The sequence below is a fragment of the Zosterops lateralis genome, assembly GCF_965231275.1.
Source record: "Zosterops lateralis genome assembly, chromosome: 1".
Classification (NCBI taxonomy): domain Eukaryota; kingdom Metazoa; phylum Chordata; class Aves; order Passeriformes; family Zosteropidae; genus Zosterops; species Zosterops lateralis.
In genome coordinates, this window is record NC_139762.1 from 63,676,354 (window position 1) to 63,701,633 (window position 25,280).

The 25,280-nt window shown below is 45.3% G+C and overlaps 2 protein-coding genes across 15 annotated transcripts in view; one reads left to right on the forward strand and one right to left on the reverse strand.

Moving 5' to 3' along the window:
- GMPR (guanosine monophosphate reductase) overlaps positions 1-20,555 on the forward strand; it is a 49,370-nt gene extending 28,815 nt beyond the window's left edge. Inside the window, exon 9 of the mRNA XM_083856614.1 lies at positions 7,588-20,555. Coding sequence (XP_083712740.1) covers positions 7,588-7,768 — 181 coding nt within the window. The 3' untranslated portion in view covers positions 7,769-20,555. The remainder of the gene's footprint in view (positions 1-7,587) is intronic.
- A 118-nt stretch (positions 20,556-20,673) lies between these two features.
- Positions 20,674-25,280, reverse strand: part of ATXN1 (ataxin 1) — a 214,799-nt gene continuing 210,192 nt past the window's right edge. For all 14 annotated transcript variants that reach the window (XM_083856487.1, XM_083856489.1, XM_083856485.1 and 11 more), the window contains one exon: positions 20,674-21,422. In XM_083856487.1, coding sequence (XP_083712613.1) covers positions 20,892-21,422 — 531 coding nt within the window. In that variant the 3' untranslated portion in view covers positions 20,674-20,891. The remainder of the gene's footprint in view (positions 21,423-25,280) is intronic.

Here is a 25,280-nt window from a genome sequence, read left to right on the forward strand (position 1 = left end):
GCAGAAAGAAAGAGGCCTGTGCTGCTACTCCCATTGAAGAAGCTGTTGCCTACACTTACGAACAGCAGATCTGAGGGAGGGATGTCATCCAGAGGGAGACAGGGAGAAAGAGCTGGGGTTGGCTAGCTGAGAGCAGTGATGTTCACTCGTTTGCAGCTGGTGTGTGTGCTGTCACTGCAGCACCAGCTGTGTGGTCTGGGAAGTCATTAGGCACTCTGAATATGGCTCCTTCAGGATGCGTATGAACTAAATGCTGGAACATGGCATACCAGGCCACAGTTTCTGTCCCTCTGTTTGTCCACACTGGGTGTCTTGTTGGTGTAGGGATTCCCAGCTAACCCACATGGTCCCTTCTGCCTGCAGAAAGTGGGTGCTGGTGAGCTGGTGCAGCTCAGCTGGGGTTTCCCCAGTAAGGAGATGAGGGCCCAGGACCTCCAAAGCACTCAGTCACCAGCAGCAGCTCTGGGACTGCCTTCTGCATTTGTTGGGCAGTCTTCTTAGGCAGCAGAAGCCTGCTGTACAGTTTTCCCACCCCTCTTTTGGTAACGGAGCACCAGAGTAGCCTCAAATAATACAGAATGCAGAAGCTTAGTTTTTGAGCTAAATCCTCAGGGGAGAGGAAAGGAAGATTTTGCAAAGGAATCTGTTGTCCATTGCTATTTTACTCTGGAAAGTGCTGAGAATTTTGACTTTTTAGAAAAGCAGATGACATCAGAAAACCTGTGTGTTTTAAGAGGGGCAGTCTCCTTGGACAATATGGTTCTTACATACTTTGTTAGAGAATGACTCCTGTCTTACAGTAAACACTGGTTATTGAGGGATCCCTTTTGACTCTTCCCTGCTGGCATAGATTCAGGCTCTGGTCCCATCTGGTAAACTGCTGTTTGCAAGAGTCTCAGACACAGTGACCCTACCTGCAGTTCCAGCCAGACACTCAGGATTGATGGGTTTTGTTGGTCTCATCTGCTACAAACACTCCAGCATACAGGTTTTTCCCAACATGTCCAGCTGCTACCATGGGTAAGAGCTGCAGCTCTGTGAAGGTGACAGCACAGAATGTAAAGTAGGATGGGATCCACTAAACAAAATGGAATTCATGCTTTGACAGATACACAAGCTGACAGATAGCAATCACAGATGTCATACTAGATAGAAGTATCTTTGATCCCACCTCCTGTTCTCTACCCCAACATTGACTCCTGTGGTGTTTTTTGTCTGCACCATAAAATTGTTCATTCATTCACATATAGTGGAGTGCAGAGTTGTAAAACTTAGCCTCCTTCAGAGTGGTTACAGCCATCTCCTTTGGCCTAAATCGTGGCATCACAGAATCATTTGGGTTGGAAGGGACCTTTAAGGTTCATCTAGTCCAACCTCTCTATAATGAGCAGGGGCATCTTCAACTAGATCAGGTTGCTCAGTGCCCTGTCCAGCTTGGTCTTGAGTGTTTCCAGGCATGGGGCATCCACCAGGTCTCTGGGCAACCTGTTCAGTTTTTTTGCTTTCAAATGATACTGTTTATTTGCAGAAGAAAGAGCTACACAAGATGCCATCTGCATCTGAGATGAGCTGAAATGATGCACCAGAAAGATGTACTTGCATATCTCTGAACTTTCGTTCACTTTGGGTTCATGTGCCACTTCCCAAAACCAGCGTACAGTTTGGCTCTTTTTTCTTTTTTTGTCCCCCACAAGTCTTGTTATCAAAGCCTCTGAACAAAGGGTCTGAGTGGACAGAACTAATAAGTGTCTCATAATATAAAAGTGGCAGCTGCCAATTGCATGGTGGTGCTGGCAACCTTTTACCTGAATGATCATTTCCTGTCCTGTGCTACCCTGTGCTTGAGTCAGCTGGAGTGTGGGAAAGGCCTGATGCTGCTCAGGCATGTAGTTAATGGAAGCTTCCCTGCAGAGATCACAGAGCTGCCCAGGCATGCTGCATGGATCTCAGTGCAGCACAGTCATTAGGGCTTGGCCTGCACAGAGCTGATGAAAGTTGCAGGAGGAGTTTGAGAAAGCTGGCTGTACCAGGGGGATGAGAGCTAAGGCAGCTCTTAAATTCTGTTCCACCCAGTTACGTGTGTATGATCTGGTAACAAAATTTATTGCCAGCAGGAGAACTAATTGACACTGGTCCCTCTTTAAAATAAGATAAGGTGCAAGTATCCCACCTTGTAGGAGCAAAGGATGTACAGAAAGGTGCTGTATTTGGCTCAGTCTAGACAGACCTTTTGAAGTCATTATGGGCAATACTATACAAATTCGGCTTGATCCATAGCTGTATTTTGATTTGCATCCTCAGTTTGAGAATTCTCTGGGGACCAGGTTCTGAAACTTTGTCAGCAGCAAGGGAGCAGGAGCACAATCTGAAATTTTTAGTCCCTGTTGAGATACTCATTTCTGTGCCACTAATAAGTAGCATAGAAGGAGTCTCCCAGTCTCCTGCCAGATACAACAGCTCCAAACATTAAATCTGTGAGTCTTGGCTCTTCATTAGGAAAGTGCTGATACTCATCTTCACTCTACAGTCATGACACATAGCTGGCTACCTGTACCAGCCTTGGGCTCTTCCTTGGCCTATCCCAGCATGAGTGTCACTGTGGTTTAAAAATAGCAGCTGCTAAATCCAGCATTGTAAATGTGCTGGGCATTGAAGAGGGATTTGAAACAGGACAAAGTTTTCTTTGAATTGCTCTTATAGTAAAAGTTAGAGGACATTTAATAACTTCCTAGTTTAGCTGATGGCAAGCTTGAACCAAAAAGGTTCTTAGTCAATATTTTAAATCCTGGATACCCCAAACTTGACCCAAACAGGTCAAGTCAGTGGGGCTCCTTTATATGCATTTAAAAATGCAGCTGTAAGTCTGTATTGGTGACCCAAATAAGCTGTTTTGTCTTTACAAGAGCTTGAGCACTCACAGTGTATTATTCGAGCAGTGGGGAGCTCAGTGTGCTCAGTCCCCTGCAGAATCAGACTGCTTGTCACTTAACTTCATCTTCTCTAAATTACATGTGTTGTCTGGAGAAGCTGAGCCTGCAGCAGTTACATTAAAACTGACAGATAAGGTGAGATGGCTGTAGCAGGGAATAAAGTCATGAGAGTAATTGTTTTTGTAATGAATATGTCAAGCTGATCCCATTTAATCTGTGTACTCACTTTCATTAATCTTATGTCATTTATATATTGGCTTATTTTTACATTTTCACCTCCTTTCATGAGGAATATGGATCAGAGCTGGGGATTTCTGAAAGGCAATTTTTATATTTCTTTTGTGGGAGAAGAGAAATAAGGCAAGCAGGGACTGAGGCTGCATGCAGTATTGTTCAGTTCGAGCCAGTTTGGTTTTGTTAACCCTTTTGAAATTTCACGGGTTTTGTGTGAACACTGCAGTTCTATTGTGGCCACTCAGCAATTCACAGCTGCTACTAAGCTGGGTTTGGGCACTTTATATTAACTACAGGGTGAAATTTTGGCCACAGAGACAGAATAGCACCAAATGCTGGCTGCTGCTTACTGTCTTGTGTATCCCAAATGATAGCCTGGAAGACCTGCCCCCAGTTCCCCCATTTCTTAAATGCCCCACTTAAAAGGTTGCTTCATGCCAGGACAGCTTGACCCCTTTATTCTGACCCACATTTTGCTGGGCTGACAGAGCACCATCACATGTGCTTCATCCCATGCAGCCTGCCAGGATTCCCACCCACCGTACACATCCCTCCATGCAGCAGCCTTCAGCTGGCCAGGAGGGGCACCGCAGACCGGGCCCTGTGCAAGAAGCATAATCGTTCTCCCTTTCTATTCAGTGGCTGGCAAGTGTCAGAGTTACTGCTGAGAGCATCTGAGCACACCTTTCCCAGCTGCTGGGAGCCTCAATTGCTCTGTCATCACCTTCCTTTCTGAGACGGGGTTACTTTTGGGTCATAACTCCAGGAGAGATGTCAGAGCTGCAAAACCCTCAGCAGTTCCTGCTGACTTGCTTATGCAGCTCTCTGCCAAGTGTGCCAGCTTTTGTGACAGCCCGTGTAATCCATTGTCATGGTTTATCCCAGCAGGCAGCTAAACACCACACAGGCGCTTGCTCACTCCACTCGCCAGTGGGATGGGACAGAGAATTGGAAAAAAACCAGCAAAATTCATGGGTTGAGATAAAGACCAGTAGGACAGAAAGGGAAGGGGTAATAATAACAACAGCAATATTAATATACAAAACAAGTTATACACAATTTTTCACCACTCGCCAACCAATGCCCAGCCAGTTCCTGAGTAGCGACCTCAGCCAGCTTTTCCCTCTAGTTTATATACTGAGCATGTTGCCATATGGTATGGAGTGTCCCTTTGGCCAGTTTGGGTCAGCTGTCCTGGCTGTGTCCCATCCCAGCTTCTTGTGCTCCCCAGCCTACTTGCTGGTGGCGTTGCATGAGAAAGAGGAAAGTCCTTGACTTTAGTTAGCACAGCTTGGCAATAACTAAAACACTGATGTGTTGTCAACACTGAGGGCTGTCCACAGGATGCGGGCCCTTTACAGCTGTCCCTTTTCTGGCATGAGTCACAGAGGGACTACAGTCCCTTTGGGAGTGCACACCTTTGGCATGGATCACCTCCTTTCAAGGGTGCCTCCAGCTGCATGTCTCCTTAGGTGTGTCCAGGTGTGTCTTCTCTCCCAGTGGCTGCTGCTGTTTCATAAATACTCTTGAGGAGAGGTGTCATGTGCTCCTCTGACTCACTGAAAGCTTGGTGGCTCACACTATTTTTGGAGCCAGGTGGAACCATGGCATGATGCAGGTCATGGCCGTCTCCCACATAGGTCACACTGGCCCCTTGTGTCACCTGAACCCTACCCAGCACAGCACCCATGTGGCTGCTGGTAGAAGTCAGCTGGGTGCTCATCACATTGGGCACTCATGGATGTACTAACAGAGTGTTTGGACATAAATAATTTGGGCTTGCATGCATGAACTGATTGGATGCTTATGCAAAAATTATTGGCTATTCATGCATTAATTAATTGGGCACTCATGCATTAATTTATTCAGTGCTCATGCATGAACTAATTTGGCACTCACACAGGAACACAGCAAGCCCAGCAATTTATGGCCTATACGTCACTCCTCGGCAAGGCACATAGTGGGGAACTCTTAGAATGTTAATCCAATATGAACTCTTTGGACATCATCTCAGTCTTAATGTACATAAGTGAAAAACTCCGTTTTTCCCTTTGGACCAGCCACTAGGGATTAATACTGTAGCAGTACACTTAGTAAATGTCTCTCCTCCATCCTAAGCACTGTGTTAATGGGATTAACATTTGGTTATATACCCATATGGATACAGATTCCACCCCTGGGCCAGACTACAGTAGTTAATAGTGCACTAGTGTGTGCATACACGTAGTAAAATTCCCTTCCCTGGGAACCAGATGACTCCTCAGCTCGGTCTGAGCAACATGTTATCTCTTACAAACCCCTTTCCTCTGGGGACAAGACTGTTGGGGTTAATGTTAGCACAGCTTTAGTATATATTCATCAGAATCTTCATCCCCTTACCCTTGTGGACAAGGCTGTGGAGCTAATCTCACACCTCTCTTCTAGCTTGTTTTCCCCAGTACAGTATCTGCAGGTTACTCCTTGATCAACAGGACATCCCACCAGCTCATCAGCTGACACTTTGAGGAGCAGTAGCAAATGTTTAGCAGTCAGAGCTTTGGGGCTGTGTCATTAGGTGTTCACCACTGTTGTATATATATTGGTCTCCAAAGCCTAAAGTGGCAACCTGCAAGCTTCAGCTTCCTAATACCACCATAGCCACTGCAGGGACAGTGAACCAAGTGTTCATGCTCGTAGGGGCAACATGCAACTTAGGACCCACAGGATGCTCAAGCACAAATTAACAGAGAATTTAGATTTGAAGTGATGGTGCATTCGTGCATCAGGTAATTGACCTCTCATGCATGAATTGAACGGGCAGTCATGCACGAATGCAGTAAACTCTGCACTCCTCGCCCAGTACAGCATGCAGAGCTCTTCAGGTGGCAGGATGTGGTAGAATTTGCACTGCTTTCTGCAAATCCCAGACATGGAGTGTCTCTCACAATCTCTCAGGAAGCTCCCTGGAGCCTGAGCTCAACCTCCCAACTTTGACTGGAAGAGGTGGGTATGGCCAAAAGCCAGGAACAGTGTCATGAATGTAATTTCATGGGTCCAGCCTTTTCCTGCTGGCACTGGAGCTGAAAATAAAAGCCTGGGAACTCCATGTAGTGCAGACCACACAACAGACCGCTAAGCTCCGTGCAGTCTGTGAGATGCCAGTGGCACATCCATCTTCCACTGGCCACTCACTGCAGTGTTTATTTAAGAGTTTCAAGAAAGAGTCAATTACACCTCAGATCTAGGGAGATTAATCAGGCTTCTTACTCACATGGTGTATCAACACTTTGCCTTTATTGTCTCCCTAGGGCTGTGACCTCACATTTAAACTAACAGGATGAAATATAGCCAGGCTCCCACTGAAGTACCTCCACTTAGCAGCTGTTGCTGTTGTTAATGATTCACAAATGGAACCTACAAACAGGCATGCCCTTTCTTGTACTATCCCCTGGAAACTTTTTGAAAGAAGAAGCAAATAAAGCCACATTTAGAACGACAGACCACTGCCATGATTTCTGCCCCCATTTTGTAGGGCAGAAGGAAAGCGTCTCCTCTTCCTTCCACTTTGTCTTAGACCCTTCCTTCCCAAGGCTTGCCTTTCCAGAGGAAAGTGTGGCAGTGTGCCAGGCAGAACAAGCTTACTCTAAAGTGCAGTGACATCAGCTACTGATTAAGGGTCTCCACTAAAGGAGGGATTGCTGAACATGGGGCTGGAGAAAGCTGGAGGAGGAGTGCAAGTTATTTGCCTGGATTCTTTCCTTGTGTAACTCTTCAAATATGCTTTTTGGGAACAGTGCAGTCTGTGCTGGCATGCACCAGCACTTGACAGTATTCACAGCACTGCTATTTTTCTGGCCTTTTTGCCTGGCACTGAATTGTGCTAGATCACCTTTTAGCTTCAAGGGACAGCTGTGCAGCAGGTTTCTGTAACAGGTTTCCCACTCTCTCTCTGTGAGCTCTGGAGAATCACACTGGTAGGAGACAGCCAGAGCACTTCCATCTGTGTCTGATCAGTGACGCAGGATGGAGCCCAGGGGCTGTGAAGCTGTGCTGGGTGGTGCCTGCAGAGAACTAGCTCCAACATTTCTCTGAGTCTGGCCAGTCTAAAGTCTGTTCCTTACACTTTAAAGCTTGCAGCTCTCACAGTCAAATTTACCTTTCAGTAAAGCTGAAGTTCCACTTGTAGGCAGATGGTAGAGGGGAGGAAGGGGCAAATCTGTAAATAAACTCATGGGATATTGGAGCATCTACAAGATCTGTCTGCTTCTACTTCTCAGTGTTGGTGGTGAGTGGAGCTGAGGCATTTCAGTGCTTGAGAGCACCAAGCAGTAAAGCTGGGGGCATGTTTGTAAACTGCAGCCTGCAGAGTTAAGCTCCACATTGCTCCATTAAACATACTCATGTTTTGCATCCAGACGTGAATGGATCTCTATCTCTTCTTCAGGGCTTCAGAGGGCAAGACTGTGGAGGTACCATACAAAGGGGATGTGGAACCCACCATCCTGGACATCCTTGGGGGCCTGCGCTCCACCTGCACCTACGTGGGAGCTGCCAAACTCAAGGAACTGAGCAAGAGAACGACGTTTATCCGGGTCACCCAGCAGCACAACGAGGTCTTCTCCTAGCCTAGGCCTCAGGTGCTGGAGGGAGGGGTGGGGGAAAAGAGTAGGAAGGGCTGCTCTTTTCCTTTGCTTTCTCCTCCATGTTGTGTTAGTGGCAAACTTCCCTCTCTCTCTCAGAATAGCAATATCATAGCCATTGGCTATGGCTGGGATTTGGAAGGGGAAGGTCATGCTATTAACACAGTGCCATTGATTCAAAATGCAATAGCCTCATCTTTTATTGTTGTGCCTATTTTACTTTTTAATCAACATTTCTTCACCTGTTTTTTTCCCCCTTTGATAAATAGCTGCTGAAACCTCAGTTAACAAGGAATTGGCTTGTACAGACATGGCTGTTAACGCCTGCACACATTCACACATTCCCTTTTTTAAGACTGACCTGTCAGCTACCACCACTTTCTGGCAGTGCACCTTTCAGAAATTGCAGCCTGGGAGAGAAAAAGATGCAAGGAATTGCATGGAGAAATAAAAAATCAAGTTCTCCTAATCTTTTTTCTTGCTAAAGATTGGATGTTATGGCCCAGCTGCCAGCCTGCAAAATGTCAGAGGTGGATGGTAGATGAGGCCTGGCTGCTGGTGACATGTGATGCTAAAAAATGCCAGATCTCTGTCACCTTCAGTTCACAGGGCTGATGTTGCTGTTCATATTTAAACCTCCCTGTTAAATGGATTTGCCCCTTCAGAGAAGCTGACATTGAATGTAGCAAAACCTGCTGGCCCCCCTGCCCCCATCTGAGGAGATCATTCAGGTGAACGCTTTTCAGAGCTTGCCTGCTTTATCATGAGTGCAGTTATTGAATTACCTGAGTTCCTACTTTTACCTGCTCTCTGGGAACAGGTTTTTAAGACATTGAAACTCAGCAACTGTAACCTTGACAAGGGGGGATGATTCTTGCAGTCCTCCGTGCTCCTTTGCCTGCTCACATCCATTTAGCAAAGATGTAAAAAGCTGTGCAGTGCATTGTCTGTGGCCAGGTGGAGGAGGCCAGAGGGATCAAATTGCCTTCTGGTTATGTGGTACCACTCCTTTGCAGTCCTTGACATCATGTAAAGCAAGAGAGAGCTTTCGGCAGAACAGCCTGACTGATTGCAAGACACTGTCAGGCAATGGAGTTAAAGCATTTGGTCTAAAGGCAGTAATAATGTTTGAGACTCTGTGTGACACTTCAATAAAGTGTCATGGCCTGATAATTAATTGATAAATCATAATGAAAATTTCTTTGGAAACACGTGTATTTGGAAATGCACGCTGCATCCACATGACCACCACAGTAGCTCGATACGATAAATGATACACAAGTGAACACCAATGAATTAATAATGCTTGGCCACTTACTTTAAACTGCTGCTGAGATCATAATGTGGCTGATGTTACTTCAGTATTTCAGAGTCTTACTTTCCCCTCCTGTAGATGTCTGTGGAAAGAGGCAGGCTTCCTTTGAAAAGCAAAAAAGTGATCTGTAGGAAAAGGAATAGCAAAGAGAAACTCTAGCATTAAACTCATACGCTGGACTGCTCAAAAAGCCAATCACAAGGACTGGTACAATTGACCATGCTGAGAAGCAAATCCACGCCATAAGCTGATCCCTGGTGATTTTTAAGTGTGTTGTGCTCATTAGAAAAAGCACAGCACATCTTCTAAATTGCCTGGTATTTTCAATGTCTTCCATTTAACACGTAGGATGTACTTCTTAATTGTGGGATGATCCCTTCCTCTGCTTTGGAAGTGGATGAGGGCCTTGATGTGAGCACAGATTGTGCTTGTCCTGGCTGCAAGGACCATTTGTTCCGCTCACATATCATAAAGGAATATGAATGCAGAAGAGTTCCCTCCAGCCTGGAAGCATCATGTTAAGAGAATACCAGGCTTCTTTGCTACAGAAAGGCACTGTGGGCCACCTACTACTCTCAGCTGCCCAGAGGCCCAGAGCAGGGGCAGTGTGACCTCTCTGCATCAGCACAGCTGTGGGACAGCACTGTTCCTCTCTTTATGTGATGTAAGGGGGAAGCAAATGGACACCTCGGTCAGGAGTGGGGTTAGGCCACCATGGCCCAGGCCTGACCACAGGTGTGTCTCCACACTGGTGCCTTCACACGTGGGAAGTGCAGCACTCTGCTGGTGTCATGCCCACTCTCACTGATGCTTTTCTACTTTTTTTAGCTACATTTCTAAGTGGAATTTAAGAGATACATATGCATATAAAAATCTATATATTTGTAAACATTTTTTTAAAAGATCATGTGCACACCAAACCAAGCAGCTTCAGAACAGTTTCTTTTCCAAAGGGCAGGTGCTGGGGGCAAGGGGAGGCTGCCTCTCCACAAGAGTGGCAAATGTGGCCATTCTTACTCCTGCTTTCCTTCCCCTCCTGCACATACCTCTGATCAGTGACTAGTAGGAGAGGGACAGGCTATTCTTAAGCTGTCCTCCAAATTCTTCAGGCTGTGAATGACATTGATGCCATGAATGGTGACTGATAAAGTTTGGATGTTAAATGTTTGGTTTTCTGAATAGTTTGTCTTACTATTGTTTTGACAAACAGCATGTTTTCTTTCGTTTTCTCCTCTCCAAAAGTGAGCAGGAGAGAGAAATGAGATGCAGAAAGGCTGAACTGGTGGTATGTCTGCATCTCGCCCAGTTATATGTGAATTTTGTTCAGAAATAACCCTCAGCTATGTCAGTGCTTACCATTGACAACTGTACATGTGCAGTGCTGAGACTGGCTGGAAAAAAAAAAAAAAAAGAAAAAAAAAGGAAAAAAAAAAGAAGAAAAAAAAAAAGGCACTTGAGTCCCTCTTTAACACCTATTCCTGTGCTGCAGTCGTTGCCCTGATCTCCTGATCTTCACTTAGCTCCAGGTCCTGTACCCTGCTCAAGCCTGCTGCCACTTCCACAAGGAACTGAGGCAGAGAGAGCCAGGAATACACTTTGTTCTGGCAGGATGGTCCAAGTCAAGACCACAACCATTGACAAATGCCATGTGCCATTTGTGGATCTACCTCACCTGCACATCTAACTGGGTTCTTTGTTACTTGGTGTCCTTTTGTGGGAAATGAAATTTGTAAGTGCATAATAATGCTTAATGTTGAGTGATTTTGCATAACCAGGTCTTCTCTAACCCTACATCCCAACCCTATCCTGTCCAGAGGAATGCTGTGGGTGTAACAGCCTGTACTGTAGGCCAGAGCCAAGCCTCCTTCCCCCAGCCAGGCAATTGCTGAGCTCCCAAAAGCAGTGTTGAAGTTCCCACTGGCTCCACAGGGGTGCAGTTTAACATACCAAAGACCTACAAGTGGGGATGCAGAAAAGGGCGACATTGCATCATTAAGCAATCCCTACTGTGCATGTCTGCCTGTGGCTTCTTGAAACATTAGGACACCTCTAACACCCCTGGCACTCCCAGTCCTGCCTTGGGATTGCCTTTGCTGCCGCACATTCTGGAGGGTGGGCTCCTGCCCACAGAGCCTGGTTACCAGAACTCCCCTTGGGAGGGAAGGGCTTGGCCTTGCTCACTCCCCAGTGACTGTGGTGGCTGCAAGGAGTGCACCCTGCACGTGGACACCTCCTTGTAGGTGTGAGCAGTTGTTAAGGGGATGGGCCTTGAGCCAGCATCCTGACAGATGCAAAACATGCCATGCAGGTCTCCATTCTCTGGAAGAAACATATTTCCATCTGCTCACTGGAACAGCCAGTCCCCATTGGCCATGGGGCAGGGGCTTCAACTGTGCTTTGCTGCAGCTTTCTTCTCCATTACGGCATGGTGGGGGGTTGAATGTAGAAAGGGGACACCCTGTAAATACTGAGAATTGTAAGGAGGATCAGAAGAAGCCTCTGTTTGCCTTTGGGGGAGCTTTTCCTATATAAAATGTGCCTGTCTCTTCTTTCACCTAGTCAATAGCAGGGGTAGAAAGGATGGGGATATGGAAGAAATGTGGCAGCTATTGGCCAAACCCCACTGTGTTGGGACAAGGTGCTTTCAGTCAAGGACATGATGAGAGTTTGAAGCTTTTCTGAACCAAGCACTCCGTACTTTATACCTACTGAACTCCACTCTCATGACGGACTTGTTGCTGCAGCTTTCTGCCACTGTATGTACAGTGTCTATTCATCACCATCTCACATCCCCCACTGGGGGATGGTGCTCTTCAGTTGCTAATACCAGTTTTACACCAAAAATTCATTTTTGAGTGCCAGGTTTAGCTTTGTGTAGAAGAAAGGGGGGAAAAAAAGCCAAGGCCCAAGAAGAGCAGTTTGCCCTCTGCAGCAGCCAGGGCCAGCAGGTGGGAGAGGGCCAGCCCTTCTCTGCGGCTGGGTTGAAGTATATCTTGAGTAGATGCTGGCACACCTCTGCACTCAAGACAGACCACCTCCTGCAGCCTTAGCATCATTTGGGGTCACCCAGGCGCTTAAGTGAGCCCTCCCTAACATTTATTTGACCCAGTGCTTGCTGGCTAAAGTTTTCATACATAGATCAGCAGTTTGGAGTCCAGAACTCCCTGGCATTGCCTGTGATAACTGTGAAGCGCTTCTGTGTCATTGGCCAAAAAGCTGATGGGGCTTTCAGTGTTTTGCTGCCCTGCTTGGCCTGCTGAGATGGTGATGAGAGCACTGCTCCTCTTCCCTCTGCTGTGGCATCCCTGCGTGCGCTGCCCGATCATCCCAACTGCTCCCAAGTTTTTGTTATGCAATAAAGAGCTTCACCCTGATGGGCTGCAGAGTGTTTTATGGCCATGGGTAGGAGGGTATGGGCACCTTTTGGCATCATTACAAATAAAAGCCAATGCTCTCAAATGCATTACCAGGGTACGGCTGGGGGAGGACGGGGCAGGGAATTAAATTGGGCAAATTATGTCCCCAGGAAAGCTGTCTCCCCTTAAGTCATACAAGACAAAACACGTGTTTGCAATTGGCACTGTTATTTTATTAGTACGAGTATACTGAAACAATAAACTTGTACTGGTATACAGACAATTTCTTTAAAACAATTTTGTTCAAATTTTGAATCAAACATTGTTTTATTATAATAATGAAATAATTTCTACCTAGAAAACCTGCAAGCACCATCAAAGAAAGGGACCATAAAATTCAATAAACAGACGCGAGTGTATCCTACAAATAGACACACCACCATTAGAAAATAGAATATGAATTCTTCCATTTTTTTAATATTTGTTTTAAAAAAGCTAGTGCAAGTACAATATTTTACACTGGAATTACAGAGAGTATGCACGCATATGGAAAAAAGTTCTCCTGTCACAATAAAAGCTCTTAACTATGTCTGTATGCACTTAAAATCTTCTCCTCTTTTCAATAAGGTGCAAAACGTTATTCCCTCCCTATTTTCTCCTTTGTACTGGCCATGTCAGCTCAATTTCTCCCCAACACAAAGCTGCGGTATCCCTTTTACTGGGCCTACACTAGGAACTACACTGGAAGTGTGATTTGCAACAACCCTCAATAGTAATAGTAATATCAGACAATTAAAAAAAAAATACTTTAAAAACTACTGATGTTGAATGGCTGGACCTGACCCCGGCTCGGCCAAGCGCCGCTGCCAGCTGCTGCCGGGAGTGGTGACATAGCTAGTACAAAATGGATTTCAGTAGCTCACCCAAACTGAAAAAGGTTGGGAAATTCCCCCACCCCCACTTTTGAACACTGCGAAAAGAACAGTGTTCAACAAGTTAATATATTATTTAAAAAAAAAAAAAAAAAAAAAAAAAGGAGCAAATACATACATTAGTGAGTTTCAACATTAGCTGACTGTCGTGAAGAGTTGCATCTATGCCTTACCAGATTAGTAACTTTGTGAAGCGCCTGGCCTGGTGGCCTGGCTGAAGACACAGACCAAGCCACCTGCAGCCACCCCCAGCCTGTTTTTGTCGTCAGCTGCCCAGATCCAAACCCGATGGACTGGAACAAGAATTCTGCAGAGCTTGTTCAACGGGAGAGTACCTGGGTCCTGAACTTTTAAAGCAAATGCCAGGGTAGAATCCCCTCACCAGCGGGTGTGAAGGGGCAGACCTGCACTGCCTGTGGAGCCAGTGGTCCCACCCTGGCTCCACCCTGGCTCAGGATCTGGGCCCTGAAGTTTCTGCCCATCACCAATCCTGTAGTACAGCAAGGACAGCTTCAACAAGTGACTGCTCGCTGCAAAAAACACTTCCAATGCACACCTACTGCGTGGTCGAGGGAAAGGGCACAGGAGCTTTAACTGCTCAAAACAGAAACTAACAGAAAAGAAACAACCTTGGATGAAGCCTCCATAAAATCCTCAGTGGAAGACTTGAGTCCTTTCAGCTAAGAACAAGAAAAAAACCTACAGAAACCTTAGAGACTGTTATTGTATAAATACTACCTGTTGGCTGAATGCACTTCACTGTAACAACTGGGGCTGGTTTCTGAGCACCCAGGGGTCACTTGCACAGGGCGAGAATTCCCACTCCGGGAGCCGAAGCTCGGGTCACCTCTAGGGAGGGGGATGGGAGCAGCCTGAAACTTTGCTCTCTCCACCCTGCCACCAGCTCCCAGCTGCCCAGCTCAATCTTTGGACAGGAAAAGGATTCTCTCTTCAGAAACTGTTTCGGGATCCTCTCCTTTTGGTTCTGAAAAACATCAGTCTTGCCATCATCGGTCAAGACCATCACTGGAACCGTGCTCTGTGTGACCGGCTGCTCCCGGCGCTCTGGCAGCAGTGGTGGGGGAGAGGGGCAGTGACAGGGGCTGGAAGGCCGGGCCACCTTGGGTACCATTCTACTGCTAGTGCTGGGCAAGCATACCTTGTTACAAGCACTTCTAGCTCAGGCTTGTACTCTTTGGATTCCATCTGGAACAGGAAGTGCTGAAAAAACTTGGAACAGCATCCCCAGAGAGGAAAAAAAATGGGACCAAAAGACCTCAGGCGGAAACTATGCAGGTTGTGCTCAGCCAGCAGCAGCTCTCAACCCGAGGGCTGCCAGCACCAGCAGGGTCCCCACACTGGGGCCAGCCGGGCCACGCCTGCCCAGGGCACGGCCCAGGCCTCCCTCAAAACCAGCTTTGACCTCTGGGCTGCCAGGGGCTCCCTCAGCGCAGGAGGAAGAGACTTAAAGCCAAAATACAACTGGAGAGTGAGACTCTAGTTTTGCACAGTAGCCACCCTTCGAAGTGCCTAGTAGCTGCACTCAAGACTTGCTGCTCCAAGGTGTATTTTCAGCACAGGAATAAACAGTGTGACTCCATTCCCCAGAAATGGGACCCATGTAATACGAACAGAAAATTAAGCACAGTTGTTCTTTAAGAGCCTTTTAAGTAATAATTCTTCCTGGCCAGAGCCAATACAAATCAGATCATCTAGACATGACATTTTCTATATACAAAAAACATGTAACTTTCAACCTTTCTCTGCTTTTGTATTTAAAAACTTTTTTTTTTTTACAAACAAGGTATGAAACTCACTGTTCAAACAGAGCCATCTCTTTTTCAAACACTGAATGAATCATTCCAACATTCATTTTTCTTTTGTGCAATTTTTTAAAACATTACCTGTACTCCTCAATGTGAGTGCTTCAAAAAAAGTTTCTATTTTTAATAAGCTTCTCAAATTAGGTTTACATCAAAAAATATTCCCACAAGGTATAGTGCTACAAGAAAAGATCCTATCAGTAAAGGTAACACATCTGAAGCGAGGTCGTCTATGTAAAAGAAATTGAACTCTGGAGTAGAGGTGTGCAACGCGTTTGGAATTTCCCTATGGGCACAAAGCAAGGCTGTCCTCAGGACAGGGAATCAAGTGGACATGTAGGCATACACGTAAAAAAAAAATGCACACATAACTTCTTTGTGTGCAAACAGACACTTCTGCCTGGGGGTGTGTGTGCACATATGCATATCTGCATCAACAAATTCTCATTTTGCTATGTATTACAGGATTTGGGGGAGTGGGAGGGTTGAAAAAACCAGAGGAAAGGAAATTACTGCCTCCACTCTGGTGGTATGTTCATTCCCCTTGCTGTTCACATTAGCACTGGCCAGAGCCCACAGCGGACTCTGCTGCTACTTGTGAGGATGGGGAGGGAAGAAATGGAAACTGTAAGAGTGATATCCCATTCTGCCATTTGTCAAGTTTCTGGGACAGCAGAAATGTTTCAATGGGCCAAATCCCCTCCACCTGCCCAAGGCTTCTGCCCTGGTGAACCCCAGCATTTTTCCAGCTGTCGAATTAAGGTTAGGATCTGGCCCTGATTGAACCACCCTTCAATTTCACAAAGATTTATACATGTGCTTTACAGCAAGCCCCTGAGCAGCCTTTGCTGGCCAGCCCAGACCTCCCATGGGGACATGTATAAGTGTTTGCAGAACTGAGTCCCATGACACACAGAGCATTGCACCAAGAGCCACTCTGAAACAACACTATTAGTGTTTAAAAAAGATTGAGAATTCACTCTCCTTGACACAGGCTTTTTTTTTTTTTTAAGCAGTTGCAAGAATTAACAGAATTTCACCCTTTCCTTTTTGCTACTGGCAACACACTTTAAAGTAATATCTCTGCAGAGAGTGTATTTTCATGATAACCAACAGCTACAGTTCATGCTGAGCCTGCTGCTTTTGTATTGCAATCTAAGTGAGATCTACAAAGTTTAAACCATGAGATGCAGGAAATCCAAACTTGTCTGCAACATTGTACATCCCTACTCCGGAGCAGTAAAAGTGCTGCTTCTGGTCACATCAGTGTACCACACATACGCCAGCCCCATCCCTGAGTAAAAGGTGTGAAAGGTTTCTAAATGTTCCTTGATTTAAGGGAAACAAGAGTAGTGATGTCACTTCCCCATGCTGAGAAAATGACGGGAACGACAGGTCAAACGAAGCGACAGTGGGACGAAGGAATGAAAGGAATGAAAAAAGGAACGTGTGTCCCTCCCCTCCTCCCGAGGTCTGCATCTTCGAGGGAAAGCAAGCCTAAGGGCAAGGTACAAAATGGTAAAATAGGTCAACAGCGACTCCGATTCGGGTCTCGACCAGAGGACTCGAGGTAAGTGACATCAAACTCAAATTCCCCATGATGTGGCCCAGACAAACTGAAACAATGCCAAAGTTAAACACTATAAGGAACAGTCACTTTATATATATAGATATATAGATAGATAGATGAGAGATAGATAGATAGATAGATAGATAGATAGATAGATAGATAGACAGACAGATAGACAGACAAATAGATTTTTTTTTTAGAAATCCCTATAAAGAGGTTCTTGTTTTATTTTTCTTTGCCCTGACTAATTTCTTGGTGATTGTATGCATTTTGTTGTAAACTAAAGAGGCCTGCTACAAAAGGAAAGAAACAAACAGACAAAAAGAAAACTGCTGTTAGTTACTATTGCAAAGCAGCCGCCATGCAGAGCAGAGGCTGAGCCTCCTCCTTTGGCTTCACCTCAACATCCCCATGCTTGGGAGTGGTGTTCTGCACCTGCCCTGGGATCGATGGCACTCCCGGGCCTGGGGCTGCACCACAAGGGATGCTCAGTGCCAGAGGGAGAGGCAAAGCCCCACCTTGCAAAGGACTTGGCCCCAGTGGGAGCCAGCTCCTGTGTGCATGTGTCCAGGCAGAAAGTGGCACTCAGCCACATGGTTGAGGGCCACCCTCTGCCTGGATGCCATGAAGACATGAATACTTCTCTTTTTTTTTTTTTTTTTTTTTGCTTTTTTTTTCTTCCTGGATCTCTTTAAACAACAAATACGAAATGGGTTTGTGTTTCCCGGGGCAAGGGATCTTCTACCCTTAATATGGAGTGGGTTTTTTGGAGGGGCGAGGACAGGGAGGGACTTATTAATGGGGGTGGGGGGCAGGGAGAAAGGTTAAAAGAAAGAATTAAAAAGTGACAAAACCAGGGGAAATCAGAATTGGGTATGAGATCTAGCTAACACCACACAGGTGAATCTAAGTTGGCACGTAAAGTATTGCACATCCTACAAAAGCTAAAGCATGGAAGGGGACAATTGTTTGGAAAGAACCAGTTATTTCAGAATTCCTCAGTCTGAAATACAAGCACAGAACTAATACATTCCTATTGCTCCAAATGCATTTTTTATTATTATTATTTTTTTATTTTTTTAGTGTTAGTTGAATAGATCCAGTCAGTTTAACAGCCCCTGCTTCCTTATTAACCACAAATGTGTATGTGTATGGTTTTACTTGAGATTTCTTTTTTCCCAAGTACACGTGAAGTACAGAAATAGTGGTACGACTGTGAACTAAAATCTGTAATTCTTTCTATTCTTTAACCATCAAAGCTTAAAAAAAAAACAAGAAACAAAACAAAACAATAAATTGCAAGTGCCCTGAGCAGAGTATATGGAAGATTAAGCAACTTCTCTGAGCAGAAATATTAACAAATAAGCACTAACTAAGCTGTGTGATTGTGAGAAGAAACCCACTCAGCTATTTGGTAGCCTGCCGAGAGGTTAATAAAATTCAAGAAAATTCAAAAAAAGTTTCAAGCTATTTTAAACATATTTCAACTTTTTGGTGCACCCCAGAATATGGTATAAAAACAATTAGGTCTGGTGTGAGCTAAATTTCAAGTAACAAGTAACAAGAGTCAAAGATGGGGTTTGGGGTTAACATTTCTTCTCTTAAAGAAAAGCACTGTATTTCAGGGGAGAGGGAAAACAAGACTTTAAATAAATTTGTTCACTTTAGGTTTCTGTGTTTCTAATGACAGACTTTGATTTCCTGTTCTCCCTGTGAGTACAGCTTCTTCAAAACTACCTGAAGGATGTGAACTCTCCAACCAAAAACGACGACACGAACGCTTGCTCACGGAGGGCCTGAGCACGATCCCACTGAAATCCCACTGGGATCTTTCAAGAGGCAGCGACAGGCTTTAGCACTGAGCCCCAGCATACTTCATACTCGTGCCTCCTCCAGGCTCATGCAGGAGGCTGGGTGCACAGCACCTCAGAGGATCCGGCCCTACCTGGGGAAAGAAAAGACTGAACGCGTGAATCCTCCCGCTCCTACTTGGTTTGTACCAAACTCTTGAAATGTCGCCTTTCCAAAGGAAAATGATGCAATTAAAATAACAAATAATAATAATAAAAATAAAATAACAATAGGTTTGTTTTCAAAACAAACAAACACATTGCTTACTTATAGAAATGTTTTTCTTTTTTTCTGGAAAACTCTCTCAGCAAGTCTGAAGAAAAATTCTCAGAGGTGTCCCGGTAGGACCTGGTTCTGTGTGGCCGATACGGTAGAAAGACCGAAAATGAACTCTGAAAGGAACGTAACCCTATGAAATGGCCTAGAGCGTAGGCAGGTTAGTGAGTCATTGCTACATTTGTTTATGCTCTTTCAGACCCCCCCCCACCCCACAACATTATTAGGTAAAAACTGCAGGAATACCACACAAATGATAAACTCAAGATGTGCAAATTGCAAGATTCTTTAAAGTCCATCTTTTTCAAAAACACTGGACAATGATTTTTTTTCCTCTTTCCTTTTTCCTTTCTCTTATTTTTTTTTTATTATGTCAGCTCACATATGCCTTTAACTCTTTCTCAAGCATTAAAGTTTAAAAAGTGCCTCCTATTAAGTAGTCCTTTGTGGACAATGACTGTCACATACTAGTTCAATAATTCACATTCATCCCTTTGAAACCACATTAAAACTTTCAGCATCTTGCCTGTGAGAAAACTTTACATAGTTGCATGTAGTTACAGTGTTGAAGAGATTTGTTTGTTTGTTGTTGTTGCTTTTCGAGCAGATTAAAGTGATATACAGTACGTACTGAGTGTTAGACCAGGATGCTCAGCAATAAAGTGTGAACAGCATTTTAAGTGCTTAAAGACATTCTAGGTTCATCTTCAACAGCGGATTCCTGTGTCACACACCGCAATTTGAAAGAAGTGGCACCAGTTGTCCATAACCATGAACTAAAACCAGTACTAGAGTTAAAGACAAAGATTTGCAACCTAACTGCAAACGATGGATGCCTGTGATCTCAAAGGGGCAGTCTGCGTCTACCTTGTGGAAGCAAATGTCAATGGCGTAACCCGGTCGATTTGTCTAACACTGCACAGAAACAGGAGTGAGCCCGAGCCAGGCGCATCCGCAGAGCCAGAGGCTCCTCGCACACCCACGCACACCCACGCCACACGCACGCACCCACCCCGCCCTCACGGGAAACTCCGCAGGGCCACGGCGCGAGAGTCCCTGCAGCCTCACCGTCGCTGACTCCAGGCAATGGAACTGCACTAGCAAGCAGAAAGGAAATGTGGTGTGGCAGTTTGCTTCAGGAATAAAAATCAGTGCAGTCAGACCCCATGGGGGAAAAATATATATATACATATACACACACACAAATATATATATATATATATATATATATGTATAGTAGAGCCTTGAGTAAGAGTTGGCTTGTTGTTGAAAACATCAGAGACTGTCTGATCCTTTTCAGTAACACACCCAAGGGTTGTGTCCTCAGCATCCACCTGGGGTGAGGAAACCTCATCACCAACCCACCAGAGAGCGGCCATCCCGCCCTGGGGGCTGGCACACACACACACACACACATGCGCACACACACGCACCCCATGTTTGACACACACCTCTGCTACAGTTCCCTTCTCCTCACCTCCCCTCTAAAAACCTAGAACAGGAACCAAAACAACAAAACAAACACACAGAAAAAAGAAAAAAAAAAGAAAAAAAAAAGAAAAAACCAAACCAAAAAAAAAAAACAAAAAAAAAAAACACCAAAAAAAAACCCACCCCAAAAAAAACCCCCAAAACAAAACAAAACAAAACAGCTATGAAAAGAAAACAAAATCACAGCTGGACCCTGTCCTACACGAGGTGTTAGAAAACAGGAGCCATGACAACACATTCATTTCCACTAAGGGTGTGTGAAGCAGATACTGCCCCTTCTGTAGCTCTCGATAAACCTAGTCACTGACAAACACTTGTGGAAAAACATATGCACCAGTCTCCTGCATAATACCAGCTGCAACTATAACAACAAGGTTATAACATAAACCTAAAATAAGATGATAACATGTAAATACTGGGTTATTTAGTCTACAGTACAGTAATCTGGATAAAAATGACAAGGGATAGCCTAATTTCCTTTCCCCAAACAACTTTTACTTTCCTACGTTGGATCGACCTTCAATGCAAATCTTAACCTCCTGAGGAATAAAAGAAGGCTTGGGAAGAGTCAAAGGTGGCTCCTCTTCTGATTTCTCTAGTTTTCTTGTTTCAGGGGCTGACCACCTCCTCTTCCTCGTTGCTGGGGGCTTGCTGGGTTCTGTTTTGGTGAGCAAAGGTGCTGCAGGCAATCCTATTTTGTCCGGAAACTTCAGTTCACCATTCTCAGCTAACATCTGTGCGCTTCCCTGATTAATCCCATTTTCCTGCTCCGCATACCTGTGTCTACTTCCAGCTAGACTGTCATTCTTTGAATGCTTCAGCAAGATACTAGCTGAGTCCATGGGCTGGCCCTTTTTAATAGAGCCGTTCTTCAGGTTCTTGAGCGTGAGCGATATGCAGACGTCCCCCACTGAGAGTTTGGAGCATGGCAAATCAAAGAGCTGGCTGGTTCTTTCAGGGCAGCAGGATGACCAGCCTTGTCCAAATACAAAAAAAGGGTATTCTACCAAGACTTCCACGCTGACCTGCAGAAAGAGAGGGGACAACACAGGGAGACAGAGGGAGAGAGAGGGGAGAGCATGAGATCACTCTGTGAGCCCTCACACGTGTGCAATGCTTGCTACAGTGGAGAGGGATAAAGCTGGAATTGTAAAGGTGATGTTCAGTTTCTGCAAAATCAGAATATTGGTCACCAGACTTCACATCAGTCCTTGTCACCCAGCTGTTCATAGTTTCTCTGAGTTCAGTATTTCATAGCACAAACCTCAGCAGGAATCAAGCTTTACCTTTATCCTGCCACTCAGACAGGCATAAGAGCCAGAACAGCTTCGGTGTCTGGCAAGGTGTTTCCCACCATCCTCTTGCAGTACCTAGGACCTGTAATTCAAATCTAAAGATTCTTTCCAACCAGAGGATGGCTCAAGAGAAGCTCTCAGCTCTGTTACGATTTCCTAAAATCATCACAGGAATGTCATCCTGACCTCTGTCGGAACAAGCATTCACTGAGCAGCATGAAAAGGTGAAGGCACTCTGACTGCCAGGGGAAGGCCATGAGCACATACAGAGTTGCAGCCATAAGAGCAGCAAGTGAGAGCCTGCCTTCCTCCAATAGTCTGTTACCAGTCCAGTTTTTTCCCTTCTCTGGTCTTCCACTCTGCTGCAGAGTTTACCTCCTACACTTCCTCAGGGAGGTGGTCATCCCTCCTCCTCCTGCAGGTCCTGTACCCCGTCTCCTTTTCTGTACCACATCCTCTTTCTGTACCATGTCCTCTTTCCCCCTGCTTCACCCCATTTTAAAGACACGTCTGGTTAGGAACCCTATCTAACCATCTTACAGGGAGCTGCCATAGCCAGAACAGACCAACAACAGGTGCCCCCTGCTCCCTGACCTTGCAAATGCTGGGCCTTGAGGTCCCAACACGATAAAACACCTGATAAAAACACAGTAAAACACCCACTTATCTTTGCACGTGGTAGCAGTCCAGCACTCACTGCAGGCTCAAACACTTGATGTGGACTCATGTGATTCTCAACCCATGGGGCTGATTCCCCCGCTCCCCAGCACACTACAAAGAGAGCAGGAAATTCTGAATAATACTTCTTTAAAACTTGGCATGTGTTTTTGACTGCTGCCTGTCACACCAGTGAGGTCTGTGACTGCAAGAGGCTGGCTTGTGCTGAAAACAGATACCCACTGCTGTGCTCCCACCGTCCTCATGTCCTCTAGAGCTCTTCTCAGGCATGGGGGCAGGATCCCACTCTGATGGTGTAACCCTAATTTGGTAGGGGCAAAAGGATAGGAGATCACCTGAATATATGTGCTCACCTCATTTTCTGAGCCTTTCAGGAGGCATAGACTATAGCAGCTGCCTAGAGAATCTTCCCTCTCCAGGACCACGGACTCACTTAAAAGGAACATCACAGCTGGCTTGTGAAACCACCTCTTACCTCTGGGGACAAGTAAAGCTGTCACACCCTGGTTTTGCATCATTAAAAATGCATTTTGACACAGGAGCAGTTTGAGATGCACACTGCACTCCAGTGTTCCAACACATTTGTTCATAATATTAAGTGTGAACCTTGGGATGAAGTTGCATGGTCTGTCTCACAGACGAGGCTGGACAGTATGGAAGCACTGTCCCCAGCAGCCCTGCCCCTTCCCTGCTAGCAATGCCACCCCCACAGCTGCCCTCCCTGCAAGAAAGAGCCCTGGTAGTGCCCCTCACACCTCACCAGCTCTACAGCCCTTTTGGGCAAGAACACTTGTCCAGGCATGTCCAACAGCTCAGAGATGGATGCTCTGGAACCAAGGATTCCCAGATGTTGACGGTGCCTCTGACTAAGTGCATGCCATACACTAGCAGCCAACTGCTGTTTATGAAAGGGTTGGTTCTGCTGGAAAAAACCTAATTGAGTCTATAAATATATGCTATGTACTTCTGCAACTAGGCAGAAGTGGATAGCACTGCATCCATTATCCTGCCACTCCACCTGCCCAACACAGTAAGCCACTGTACAAGGAATTTCAAAAGGAGCAGTTTAGAGGCGTAAGATACTACATCAATTTTTGTCATGCTAAACCTTTTCCAACCAGAACAACTTGCCAACTGTCAAACTATACACACTGCAGTAGTGGAAAGGGACCTGACTCGAGCCCTGGTTTAAGCTCTGAACTATGGAGAAAGTGGGGTGAGGTAATCATGAAAGCCCCATCCCTTCATGTCGCTGGATAAAAACACTCCAGCACCAGGATTTGAAGAAATATTTGCCCAGAGCTTGGGTTCCTATTCCATACATGGACATCTCAGTCTAACAGGAGTCTAATCAGAAGTACTGAGTATCCAGAATCTCCCATGGACTTTCATGGAAACTGCTGTCTGCCCAAGAACTGTAGGCTGTCTCCAGGCATGGATCAGCATGGACACAGCTTTCTCCTTTTTATTGCTTTTTCTTACCTCTTTCTTTCTCCCTACCTGCTGCTTTTTTCTCTCTCTTTTTCTACTTTTCCATTCTTGTCAAAAGATATTTATATCTGTGGGAGTCGTACTTGCTTGCGTCCATCATTGTCACCAACACACAAGTTCCTCTTGACATCAACACACTTCCACCACACATTATGCTTTTTTTTTTTTTTAATGTAGCATTCAAAACACTTGCCTGAAGGGCTGATCACTGAAACACATGCCAGAATTGGTAGTGGTGGTCATGAATAACACCAAAGATGGTGGAATGCTGGAATCTCCACGATCTGATCACATTGTGCATGTACCACTATTGATTTGAAATGGGTTCCTTCATGGATTATCAAGCCCTGTTTTAGCTGTCTGCTTCTGGAGGGAATTGAGGCAAACATCTTTTAAAAACAATAGTAGTTTACGACCTTTGAAGTGTGAAAGTTCAGTAAAAACACCCCCACAAAATTTTTTCTGACCACTGCATTAAAACATAAACCCCCTTATTTTAAAAGCTTCCTCCCCCACCCTTGCCCCCATTACTATAGGAGAGAAGGAAATTTGGAACTTTTCTAACTACTAGTAAGAGGATAAAGTATGAAACAAACATGTTGGTTCCCCTCAAAGCATACTGAGGCTCTACTGCAAGCTACATTTATATCTCTGTTTGTTAACACTGACTAGTGAAAACACCCGAAACTCTTCAGTGCAGCTACTGAAACTTTCTATAAACCTTTGTAATTTTTATTTCTCAGCCAAACTCAGTAGGCAAGACAGGCTTAAGACAGCTGGAGCTAGAATACAGATACTAGGGCCTGGCAGATCTGATGCCCAGGAAACACCCTTCCTGTCATTTAGAAACACAGTAACTTTAGTCTCCTGCTTTGCTGCAGCAACCAAAATAACAAGCATGAAAGCAAAAAGTGCCTAATGAAAGTGGTTCATGAGAACAGTATTTCAATAAATGTAAACATACATTTTTCCAATTAAGCATTTTTCTCCATAATGCCATTAAAATGTGATGAAACTAGGAGTGGCAGGTTGGAAACAAAGAGAAGGAAGCAGTTCTGGAAACAATATGCAATTAAGCAGCAGAGCTCTCCACTGAAGGCCTTACTGTGGGTGCTGAAAGGCTCCTCAGGCCCAAAAAAACAACTGGGTGGACTGACAGAATAGAAGCTCTCCTCCTCAGAGAGGGAAGTCTCTGCAATGCCATGCTCCCACATAACCACCCCTATTCAGGCCTTCTAATGTTCCCCCCGCACTCCAAAGCCTTCACAGGAGTGGATTTCCTGTAAGAGATTTCTGGGGCTGTAGGCAGCCATGGAACCACTCTCCAGAACGTGGTCTCACTGGGCACCCCCCCAGGGCTACATCTACCCCAGTTCAGTCCACGGTTAATACAGCAAAGGCAGGCAGGGCTGGAACATC